The sequence below is a fragment of the Onychostoma macrolepis genome, chromosome 18, assembly GCF_012432095.1.
Source record: "Onychostoma macrolepis isolate SWU-2019 chromosome 18, ASM1243209v1, whole genome shotgun sequence".
Classification (NCBI taxonomy): domain Eukaryota; kingdom Metazoa; phylum Chordata; class Actinopteri; order Cypriniformes; family Cyprinidae; genus Onychostoma; species Onychostoma macrolepis.
Window position 1 is genome coordinate 19,075,531 of NC_081172.1, and position 12,341 is coordinate 19,087,871.

At 36.1% G+C, this 12,341-nt stretch overlaps 2 protein-coding genes across 2 annotated transcripts; one reads left to right on the plus strand and one right to left on the minus strand.

The window, feature by feature from the left end:
* Positions 1-453: 453 nt before the first annotated feature.
* Positions 454-5,440, minus strand: LOC131524034 (extracellular calcium-sensing receptor-like). Its single transcript, XM_058750759.1, has 6 exons — positions 5,241-5,440; positions 4,802-5,090; positions 3,875-4,684; positions 3,484-3,708; positions 1,500-1,623; positions 454-1,355 (listed from the first exon to the last, which is right to left on the minus strand). The coding sequence occupies exons 1-6, from the start codon at positions 5,438-5,440 to the stop codon at positions 454-456; spliced, it is 2,550 nt and encodes an 849-aa protein (XP_058606742.1).
* Positions 5,441-8,383: 2,943 nt separating this feature from the next.
* Positions 8,384-11,616, plus strand: LOC131524042 (extracellular calcium-sensing receptor-like). Its single transcript, XM_058750768.1, has 5 exons — positions 8,384-8,671; positions 8,958-9,791; positions 9,968-10,189; positions 10,471-10,594; positions 10,721-11,616. Exons 1-5 carry the CDS (start codon positions 8,399-8,401, stop codon positions 11,614-11,616), a joined length of 2,349 nt encoding a protein of 782 aa, XP_058606751.1. The 5' UTR covers positions 8,384-8,398.
* Positions 11,617-12,341: the final 725 nt, after the last annotated feature.

Consider the following 12,341-nt stretch of genomic DNA (forward strand, 5'->3'; position numbering starts at 1 on the left):
TTTAGTATTTAACGCCTGTGTTCATCTTTGTTTCTTTGTCTGCTATTATTTATTTGATCTACGTGTCTGCTACCACTCGCTCCTGGATTATTTCTGTTTCTTGTGTGAATTCTCATTAAAAGACTCTGTTTTGTGGATACTCCCTCGTTGTGCGCTTTATTAGTATTAACACGTAACAATATTCTCTAAGATTATATATTTAATATATTTGTTAATTATAATAATATCATATATATGATAGTATTATTAACAAATGTATTAAATATATAATCGTAGAGAATATAGAATGTTCTTTAATATTAATATTGAAGAATTTAGAATATTACAGATATAATTGCTTTATTTGGTTTCCACAGTTACTGTATGTATAACTTGAAATTGTACAGGTTTTTTTTTTTTTTCACATTCATTAAAGCTCAAATATTTTTAACAATGCAATTGCACAAAAGTATTTTATTTTATAATTTTCCCCATTAAATGTTGCTTTGTGTTCTTCTCAGGCTTTAATAAAATAATGTAACATTTGGGGGTGAACAAGCAGAAGAGTAGGCCAAAACTAGAAGCTAAAATAGCAAAAATTTCCACAGCAGTTGTAAATTTACCAGGTGAACTGACATATGCAGGTACAAATGCCAGCCACACTGCACAAAATATAAGCATGCTGAAGGTGATGTATTTGGCCTCATTAAAATTGCCTGGCAACTTCCGGGCCAGAAAAGCCAGAAAAAAGCAGACACAGGCCAAAAGGCCTATATATCCCAAAACACACCAGAAGGCCAGATCAGAGCCCACACTGCAATCCAGGATGATCTTGGACTGTTGATATTTAGTGTTTCTATAGGGGAAAGGAGGGGATATTGTAAGCCAAGCAGTACATATGACCACCTGGACCAGAGTGCAGCAGAAGATGATTATTCTCTGCTGCGTGGGGCCCAACCATTTCATTATATTGTTTCCAGGTCGGGTAGCTGTGAAAGCCGCCAACACCACTAAAGTCTTGCCCAGGATGCAGGAGATGCAGAGAGAGAAAGTAATGCTGAAGGCAGTGTGTCGCAGCATGCAGGACCAGGATGTGGGTTCCCCAATAAACACCAAAGCGCATAGAAAACACAGAGTCAGTGATAACAAGATGAAAAAACTGAGTTCTGAGTTATTTACTCGGACTATAGGGGTTCCTTTGTTGTAAAGAAATATCACCAGCACTGTGACAGTCAGAAATGCTCCCACTACAGCTATCACAGTCAGGGTGATTCCCATTGCATCATGGGAGAGAAACTCAACTACCTTCGGGACACATATTGTTCCATTCACATTGGACCAATAATCTTCGGGGCATGACAGACAATCTACTGAATCTATAAATAAAGATAAATGATCAAATCAGATCAATTAAGGCAAATGAGGAAAACAAGAAGACAAATTTAATAAGAACATGAAGAAATAATGGGAGTATTTATATTTTCTTGTCAAAAGGAAAACACACAGTAGGATGCTCTCACCTGTCTGATTACTGATCTTGCCAATATCACATGGAACACAATCAAAGCAGCACAAAGGTTGCCCACGACGTACAGCCTTCCTGAATCCTGGAGTGCAGCTGTTACTGCATACAGACACAGGTACCTAAAAATAAAATAAAATGCAATAAATAAATATATATATATATATATATATATATATATATATATATATATATATATACAGTCATGGCCAAAAATATCGTCACCTTTGGCAAATATGATCAAAGAAGGCTGTGAAAATTAATCTGAATTGTTAATCCTTTTGATCTTTTATTTTAAAAGAATCACAAAAATCTAACCTTTCATTGGATACTAAGAATTTTAAATGGGGGGAAATATCATTATGAAATAAATGTTTTTTCTCAAATACACATTGGACACAATTACTGGCACCCCTAGAAATTCTTACGAGTAAAATATCTCTGAAGTATATTCCCATTCATATTCACAATTTTGAGCACTCCAGGGTGATTATGAACATGAAATTATCCAGCCATGGCTTCACATTCATGTTTCATGTTTCACAGAAATATAAATAGGAGGGGAAACAAAGTCCAAATTCCCTTAATCATCCATCACAATGAGAAAAAAAAAACAAAGAATATATTTCTGATGTGCAGCAAAAGATAATTGAGCTTCACAAATTAGTGAAGTGGCTTTAAGAAAAGAGCTAGATCAGTGAAAATTCCCATTTCCACCATCAGGGCAATAATTAAGAATTTTCATTCAACATAAAATGTTATGAAACTGCCTGGAAGAGGATGTGTGTCTATTGTCCTAATGCACGGTGAGAAGGAGAGTTTGAGTGGCTAAAGACTCTCCAAGGACCACAGCTGGAGAATTGTAGAAAATTGTTGAGTCTCGGGGTCAGAAAACCTTTAAAAAAAAATTGTCAAACAGCACCTACATCACCACATGTTGTTTGGGAGGGTTTCAAGAAAAATTCTCCTAGCTCATCCAAAAACAAACTCCAGCATATTTAGTTATCAAACACAACTGGAATGTCAAATGGGACTGGCTTCTATGGTCAGATGAAACTAAAAAATTCGCTTTTTAGCAACTAACACTCAAGATGCGTTTGGGGAACACAGGGATAAAAAGTACCCCATGTGTACAATTAAATATACTGCTGTATTTTTGATGTTGTGGGCCAATAATTCTGCTGGAGGTCCTGGACAACTTGTTTAGACACATGGCATCATGGATTCTATCAAATACCAACAGATAAAAAAAATCAATAAGTGACAGACTCTGTTTGAAATCTTATAATGGGCCATGTCTGGATCTTCCAACCAGAAAATAATCCAAACACAAACCTTAAAAACAGCACAAAAATGGGTCACTGAACTCAAAACCAAGCTTCTGCTATGGCCATTCCAGTCCTCTGACCTGAACCCTATAGAAAATGAGTGGGGTGAACTGAAGAGAAGACGCACCAACATGGAGCTGGGAATCTAAAGGGTCTGTAGTGATTCTGGAAGAAGGAATGGTCTCTGATGTCTTGTCAGGTGTTCTCTAACCTCATCAGGCATTATAGGAGAAAATTTTGAGCTGTTAAACTGGCAAATGGAGGTTTCAAAATGTATTGAATAAAAGGGTGCCGTTAATTGTGGCCAATGTGTATTAGAGAAAAACATTTATTTCATAATGATATTTCCACCCATATTAAATTCTTATTATCCAATGAAAGGTTAGATTTTTGTGATTTTTTTAAATAAAAGATCAGAAGGATTAACAATGCAGATTAATTTTTACAGCCTTCTTTGATCATATTTACCAAGGGTGCTGATATTTTTTTGGCCATGACTGTATAACAACAGAATTAGGAGTATTTAAACATAAACAAGTCACCCTTTTTAATTATTCACAATGTTATTATGCGAATATTGGCTCAAAGATCACATAGCGACAGTGTTTTTAATAGAACAATAGATGGCAGTGCAGTGCATAGTCAACACCTTGCCTTGTTTTGTTGGTGAGACCACATAATGGCCTGCTCCACAATCAACAGTTCTCTCCCAGTTTGCTGAGCACCATCATAGAGGCCCACTTTAACAAACTGAATATCTCCACTTGCATGTCTTTGCCAGTTTATTAAATCATATGATGGGATAGAGTCTCCCTTAACATCAAAACTGACTTTTTCTCCAGAAACAGAGAACGATATTTCTTGTAAATAATGCTGAAGCTTTGGAGAAGAAAAAAAAAAAAAAAAAACAACAAGAAGGGGAAAAAAATGGAGGGAGGGGGAAGACATTTACAATTAAAAACTAATTTTAAGAAGAAAAAGATGATAGATATAATCAGTATTATGTGTGAAAATAAGTTTTCCTTAAACCCTTAGGGACTTTTACCTGCCATGGAAACAAATTGTTGAGGTTTGCACATGAGAAATTCTCAAATGGTCCATTTTCAGGTTTACAGTGAATGAGATTATGTAGAGAATAAGCAAAGGCATACACTGCTTTATATACATTGTAGGCCACACGAGGGCTGGATGTGTTCATGTAGGCAGAGTGTTCTTGTCTGAGAGTTTCCTTTCCTGTGCAGGAGGGCAAATGACTGTTCAAGCTGGATGTGGAGGTGGAACAACCATAGAGAGCCTCCCACAACTCCTGAACTTGAGGGTTAGAAGGGTACCTTTCTGGGGTCACCATTTTGAGGTAATCCTGAAGACCTGGAATGTGTCCTTGACGTATTGCAAACCCAATTGTGCCATCTAAGAATGGATATGTTTCTGCTAATATTGAAGCTGTAACCCAAGCCTCACTTGCAATCCATTGAATTCCTGTGATATTTTGGGTCATGAACTCTCTTAAGAAAGGGTAAAATTCACCCTCCCCTGAAAAAACAACCACCACCTTAGCTGTTGATTCCTTCATTACTTTAAGAATCTTCAGGACCTGTTCCTTGGTATAGTCTTTAGGGATCATTTCATGATACGCCAAACAAATGTTAGTATTTTCAATTTCTCGCTTTAAGCCTTGTAAAGCAAACCTGCCATAGTCATGATCTTCAGTCACCACACCAATCCATGTCCAGTCAAACCGCTTTAAGAGTTGTGCAATAGCTTTGACCTGGTAATCATCATTGGGAACCACTCTGAAAAATGTTGGGAATTGCTTCCGATCACTTAAACAAGAGCAGGTTGAGAAGTAACTTATCTGTAAATTAATTAATAATTAAAAAAAGAAACAGAAGAAAAGCAACAAATGTTAGCCAACTTATATATATATAACAGGAAAAATCATATTCATTTATTTTTTTTTATTTTTTTTTACCATGGGTACTCTGAAAGGCTCCAGAGTTCTGGAGACAACGATGGACTGTGAGGATCCAGATTCCCCTATTATTCCTAATAAAGTGCTAGCTCCAGAACATATAAAACTTTGAACAACATCCTGTCCATTCAGCACGGCCAGGACTGCTTTCTGAGCAGTCACAGGAGTGGCACAAGAGTCAAATATACTATAAGCCAGAGTATGGTTTGGTAAGAGATCTTTTCTGTTGTTTATTTCCTCCACAGCAAGTGTCATAGTGAGAGCCCAGCGGAAAGCCCTTGGATCAAACCTGCATAAAATTATGTTATGAAAATACCTTCTTGTAAAACAATAGATGGGTTTCTCATAATTATTCTTCAGAAAATGAATAAAACATAAACAACAGATTTAAAATCACAGCTTGGGAAAGACGTAAAGAACATATAAGACATGTCCTTACCCTCGACACTGTGCTGCTAAAGGTCTCTTTATGTAGTCTGTTGGAGGAAGCTCTACTCTATAATGCAAAGGAAAAATTCCTCCTATTGTAAAGTCTCCACTAGTCATGAACACTGGCAAAATAAAGTCACCCTGTGGGTTGCAGCTTGAAGTTACAGCTGCACTGGAAAGATGAAATACAGAGACAAAAATATGAATCATTATCCTGTTAACCTCCACAAGAAAAAAAGGCAAGAGATGCTTGTCTTACCTTTGGTTTTATATGTTAATCATGCATATTATTATGCATGACGTCATCCTGAGTTATATATCGAATCAGGTGCACTATTTTCTTACCCATGATGCCTCAATCTGAAACTATTATTAGTGTCTGTGTCATATTACACATTACAAAATTAACAATTACAATATCAACAATATTTTACTTAGTAGATAATGGTGATTAATATCGTGATTAACCTATGATGATTAATTAAACAAATTAACCATAATCAGTTGCATTGAAAAAAAGCCCCCAAATTAAGAAAGAAAGTAAGAGAAATTGGTTTCCAGTAAACGTACAAACTAATAAAAAGCATCTTCCAAATGCTTAGGTTTATTTAAATTTAATAGAATAAAAATTCACTTTCCTACACTCCTCAAGTAAGCAATTATTTCTGATTGAATAATTTATTGATTGATTGATTGAGTCAGTCAGTCAGTCAGTCAGTCAGTCAGTCCATCAGTCAGTCAGTATATCTGAGATAGGTTTAGGGGGATGTTTGCGTCATCACTATTTTATGATGGTCTATAATTACTGAATGTAAATATACAATTGTAAAATGAATAGACAACACTGGCAATGCTACAGGTCTAACCCACACAAAATGTTTTACGCATACAGTTTTTACAGCCCACAGTACAATGCACCATTAGACATTTCAAAGGGTTTTTACACTGTTGCCAGTAAGTTACTGTAATTAAGATTTACAGTAGCAAACTGTATTTGATTTACAGTTGCAAATTGTACTGTTTTACAGTAAATTACAGAAAAAAATCCAATTCATCAGTATACTACTGTAATTCATTGTTTTACTATAGATTTCATTAGATTTGATTATTTTTTTTTTATATATAATTCATTTTATTTTTACTCTACATGGGTACTACTGGCATTCAATTAAAAAACAGACAATGTTTTAAATAAAGCATTTTATATTTTGTAATTATTGTGTATGTATAACACTTAAAAATACAGTCTTCCAATGCTGGAAAAGTGCAACTTCACCATTTCTCCTGTCTTAGGACGTTTTGCAGTGCATTATGTTGTGTCCTCTGGATTCATCCTCACAAAGAATCTTTAGGCAACAGAAATATAATGGGGAAAAAGACAAACAGCCAAAGAATACATAGCGATCTGCAAAACCCAGGTGCTGCTCCAAAACGTGGCCACCACCTTTGCTCACCCTCCACTTTGTTAGTGACAGAAATGTCTTCTCTGAAAAACAAGAAGTAGAAATGACACACTTTTAAAAGGCAAACCCCATATAGAATACACAAATCTCTCAAAACCATTGTTCTCTTACCATGAATTGTCAGTCTCAGGTTGGCTGGCCTGCTCATGTCTTTCTTGATGTTTCATTGCAGTTGCCTTTAAAACACAAATACAAAAAATATGCAGTAAATCTTAAATTCCATTAAAAACTATAACAAACTAATTCTAAAAATAGAAAAAGGCAGCTACATAAGATTTTATTTTCTTAGGCTACTGGCCAACATTGACTACTAACACCTGAATAAAATTTCACATTAGTTAACCTAATGTTTTAATTTGGTAACTTAATTCAATAAGCTGACAAAAGTCGTTTGAAATGACAGCGCAGTTTACGGCGCGACTCGATAAAAAACAATAGAACCCATTATATATACTGTCTACAGTGGATGCAGACAGTAAACTGATGCCCCGGTATATTTCTGACGCACAGATGTACTCCAAGCGCTTGCGCTGTTTCTAACACAAAGTACAAACGGATTTTCCAATCATTACAAGCCATGTAACACATCCTGTAGTCAGTCCCAAGCTGTTGCGGCGTTATAGACACGGTGCAGGGCAAATCGTGTCAATTCAAATGTAAGAAATGACGAAAATAAAACAACCTCAATAGAATGGCGCTAAAGAGGCCGTTACAGCAAATACAGTAGTATACAGCAATTAAAAAAAATACAGTAAGTCTCTATATGTCGGGTATAATGTCACAGAAAATTCCCATGATGCAAAAGGTATTACAGTTATTTACTGTAAAGGGGATTTGCAGTATTATACTGGGTGATATACAGTAAATAACTGCAGAAATTACAGAAATGTCTAACAGTGTGTGCACCAGAATAAATAATAAATTAACTAACACAAAAATATAATAATAATAATGTGACCATTTATTTATTGACTGATTGATTGATTGTGCCAGAATTGCATTAAAGATTACAAACATTGTAATCCTTTAAATTAAATGTTTAAACGTTGTCACATGGTTGAATGTCAATCAGGTGTGCATTATCATTGGCTCAAAGAAATAATTACATTCACAAGGGCTTGCTACAGTGACAGCAGGAGGGGCATATGTTTTTTTTTATTTATTTATGTTTTGTTTTTTTTCTCCAGGTGATAAGGCCATCCCTCAATCACAGATTATCTATATATATGCTGTACCCATTAGATTAATTTGTCTCTTTCAGTTATGACACAGTTTAATGCAATTTTGCTTTTACATTTTACATTTTGGCCTCTGCTGTGTATTGGTTTGCAGAGTCAGAATAAAAGCAAGATTAAGTGTGTCTTTCAGGGAGATGAAGATACCTACAGCTTTTACCAGGGGGGAGATGTCGTTTTGGGAGGAATTTTTCCTTTGCATTCCAGCCCCATATCATCTTTTTCTTCTTTCAAGACCAAACCTGAGCCAACCAAGTATCAATTGTGTGTCATGCTTTCATAATCTGATTGATGTTTTGTAATGTTTATTATTATTATTTATTTATTTATTTTTAATTTTTTTGCATTGCATTGCAATAATGTAGTTAATAACAATATTAAATGTGTGCATTGAATACAATAATGACCACATTTAATACAAGTGTGTGTGTGAAATCTGATGCAGCTTTACCCCTCGAGCCCTGAGGTGGATGCAGACAATGATCTTTGCTGTGAGAGAAATAAACCAGCGGCAAGACCTTTTGCCAAACCTATCTCTGGGCTACCACATCAGGGACAGTGGTGATGACATACCTGTATCTGTGAAGAGGTCTCTTCTCCTGGTCAATGGACAGCCAGAGAAGGGCAGTGGACAAAGCTGTGAAGATATACAAAAGCAGCCAAGCCCTGTAATCGTGGGAGATGCTGCATCAGGAGTCTCCATGGCTGTTCTGAGAACTCTAGGATCCTTTAAGATACCCATGGTAAAAGAAAATATTTAAAATTATTTTGATTTAATCTCTTGCAATTCCATTCTTTTTGTCTTGGTAATGAAAGCTGTAATGTTGTATTGATTGGTGTTATGTTGATTTTCTTAATGTGAAATATAAACAAAAGTTAAGAAAAAGTAAACAATCTGTGTGTGTGTGTGTGTATACATGCATACACAAATTGTCAATTAACAGTGTTAGCATTCAGTTGGTTGTATTTTATTAGTTTACCTATTAGTTACTTTTAATCTTACTGAAATTTTGTGTTTTCATATTTTAGGTGAGCTACTTTGCATCCTGTTCATGTCTCAGTAACAAGAGAGAGTTTCCAGCATTCATGAGGACAATGCCAAGTGATCTATTTCAGATTAAAGCTTTGGTAAAACTTGTTCATTATTTTCAATGGACATGGGTTGGGGTGATCGGTGTGGAATCAGATTACGCTCGCTTTGCTATCCAGCTGTTCTTAAAGGAATCCGAAAGATTTTATATTTGTCCCGCTTATGTTCACTTCTATCCTGTTGTACTGATGCAAGATGCAGCTGAGGAACTTGTGAACATTTTAAAATCTTCTTCTGCCACAGTCATAGTAAACTTCTCTGGGGAATCAGAACTACATAGTATACTAAAAGAGTGCAGACGGCAAAATGTCACTCATCTTCAGTGGATTGCCAGTGAGGCTTGGGCCACATCAAAAGCCCTCTGGTATGATTTTGGTGATTTGTTAATGGGAACATTAGGGTTTGCCATACGGAGAGCTGATATCTCACATCTTGGTAATTACCTCAGAAGAGTAAATGTTTCTGTTGCTCAGAAGTCACATTTTCTCTCTGAGTTTTGGGAAGAGACTTTCCTTTGCCGGCTGAATGGGTCCTTAAATACTCATGTACACGGAGAAGCAGAACAGAACTGGCCACCCTGCGATGGCAGTGAGAGTTTGGATGATGTATACACTCCTTATTCAGATGTCTCACAGCTCAGAGTCTCCTACAATGTTTACAAGGCCGTGTATCTCATAGCACATGCACTACATGACATGAGCACATGTGAACCAGGAAAAGGCCCCTTTCAGAATGGGACATGTGGGAGTCTATCTCAAATTCTGCCATGGCAGGTGTGTGTTACTCACCATTTTACATTCTCCGCCTATATTGTGATAATAAGAAATTATCAAACACTGTACACATTTTAAAACAAAGGTTAAATATAATATCTATGCATCTATATATTGACATCCATGCATTTTAATGATTTGTTTTGCATCATCCTATCTCCCAACATTCACCTAAGCTCCTGTACTATATGAAAAGAACACATTTCACATCACTAGGGGAAGAGGTCAGATTTGATGATAACGGTGATCCCATTGCATCCTATGACCTGATGAATTGGCAAAGAGAGTCAGATGGCTCCCTTCAGCTAGTGAGGGTGGGATTCTATGATGCCTCCCTTGAAGATGACAAGGACCTAGTAATAGATGAGCCAGTAATTATGTGGCACAGAGGAGAGAAGGTGTGTGCCATCCCACTCATCACCCGATATTGCTTGCTTTGCCTGTTTTTCCTTCAACTCTACCCAGTAGTTATGGCAGAACTAAATAAAATCCAGTTTTTTAATTTGAAATGGAAATGCACTATTGATTTTAATTTGTACTAAGCATTTTAGATTTTTAAGTCGCATATTTCTTTATGAAATGAAAATATGTCATTTAGTATGTAGTGTTATGTAGTGACATGCACTCTCATTGAGACTATGTAGTGTTTTTCTACTGCTTGCTCTGCTGTGGTCATTAGGCACCAGAATCACTGTGCAGTCAAAGCTGTCTGCCAGGCTCCAGGAAGGCCAGACAGAAAGGAAAGCCAGTCTGCTGCTTTGACTGTATACCATGTGCTGAAGGAGAGATCAGTAATCAAACAGGTGTGAATTTCCTCAAAGCTCCTCAATTTTTAGTATTTTGAGGGGGCGGGGGGTTTGGAATGTAAATGATAAAAATATAAATATAAATACATTTTATGCACCCCATTTTCAACAATTTTTCCACAGATTCAAATGATTGCCTGACATGTTCAAAAGAAACATGGCCAAACCAAGCCCAAGACCAGTGCATTCCCAAAACTTTAGAGTTTTTGTCCTTTCAGGAGCCCTTGGGAATAATTCTATGGGCATTTTCAGCATTCGGAGCCTGTGCATCATTAGCAGTGATTGTTGTGTTTATAATGTATAGAAAGACTCCAGTCATACGAGGAAACAACATAGAGTTAAGTTTCTTTCTCCTCCTGTTCCTCTGCGCTTGCTTTCTGATTGGCCTAACATTTATAGGGAAGCCCACTGACTGGTTATGTCAGATTCGGTATCCAGCCTTTGGAATAAGCTTTACTCTCTGTATTTCATGCATCTTGGCAAAAACTGTTGTAGTTTTAATGGCTTTCAGAGCCACTCTTCCTGGCAGTAATGTCATGAAGTGGTTTGACCCTGCCAAACAAAGATCAAGCGTAATCTTGTGCACTTTGGTGCAAGCACTTATTTGTATCATATGGTTAACAACTACGCCTCCTTTTGCATCATATAACACCAAGTTTATGAGTGCAACTATAATTGTTGAATGTGCTGTTGGATCTGAAGCTGGATTTTGGTGTGTCTTGGGTTATATTGGACTCCTAGCTTGTTTGTGTTTCTTAATGGCATTTTTGGCCAGAAAATTACCAGACAACTTTAATGAGGCTAAATTTATCACATTCAGCATGCTTATATTTTTTGCTGTGTGGCTAACCTTCATTCCAGTTTATGTGAGCTCACGTGGAAAGTATATGGTTGCTGTCCATGTCTTTGCTATTCTAGCATCTGCCTTTGGTCTCTTGCTGTGTATATTTGCTCCTAAATGTTATATTGTACTTCTGAAACCTGAGAAAAATGACAAAAAGCACATGATGAAAAAATAACAACAACAAAAAGTTTTAAACATTTGGAATAATACACTACAGTTAAAATACAGTAGTAGTCCACTTTTTTTTATTTTGTTTTCAACTGAATAAAGACAAGTTGCCTATTATTGGTATTATTATTGAATTCCCAGATCACTGTAATCAATTAATTAATTTTCAGTTGAAGGATATATTTGCCTTTATCTACACAGCAAAGACACAGAGCACAACAATGTAAAATAAATAAATAAATACATTTAAAAAATTGATACATGGGGCTTTATTTTTACTGTGCACATTATAGACACTTAAGTACTTGAGTATGAAATGTGAACATGTGGGTATTTTATAATAAAATAATACAAATGCCTCTGTATGTTGCAGTATATCTTTGACTTTGCAAATATATATATTAGGGGTGTCAACGTTAATGCATTAACGCATGCAATTAATTCAAACTTTTTAACGCGTTAATATTTTTTTAATGCAAATTAATCGTTTGATAAGGTTTGACCCCAACTTCTTCCCGTCATCATAGCGCAGAAGGTTATCTATCATTGTGTGATGAGGGTACAGCGAACCAGTGTTGCCAGGGCAGCGGCACAAGTGGGCTATTTTGAAAATACATTCGCGGGAAAAAATTACAGAGCCGTGGGTTGCGTTTTTTTGGGATACTTTTATAATGTACCACGGCCGCCCAAGGTTTAATATAGACAATTAAAAATTAAAATAGATCCTTTTAC

Bases quoted from the DNA above. Each gene is read 5' to 3' on its own strand.
- LOC131524042 (XM_058750768.1), top strand. From the start codon at position 8,399: ATGCAGACAATGATCTTTGCTGTGAGAGAAATAAACCAGCGGCAAGAC. The intron at 9,792-9,967 runs GTGTGTGTTACT...CATTCACCTAAG, and splicing joins CTCAAATTCTGCCATGGCAG to CTCCTGTACTATATGAAAAG. The intron at 10,190-10,470 runs GTGTGTGCCATC...TGTGGTCATTAG, and splicing joins TGTGGCACAGAGGAGAGAAG to GCACCAGAATCACTGTGCAG.
- LOC131524034 (XM_058750759.1), bottom strand. From the start codon at position 5,440: ATGATTCATATTTTTGTCTCTGTATTTCATCTTTCCAGTGCAGCTGTA. The intron at 4,685-4,801 runs GTAAAAAAAAAT...ATTAATTTACAG, and splicing joins AGCCTTTCAGAGTACCCATG to ATAAGTTACTTCTCAACCTG. The intron at 1,624-3,483 runs GCAAGGTGTTGA...TTTTATTTTTAG, and splicing joins GGTCTCACCAACAAAACAAG to GTACCTGTGTCTGTATGCAG.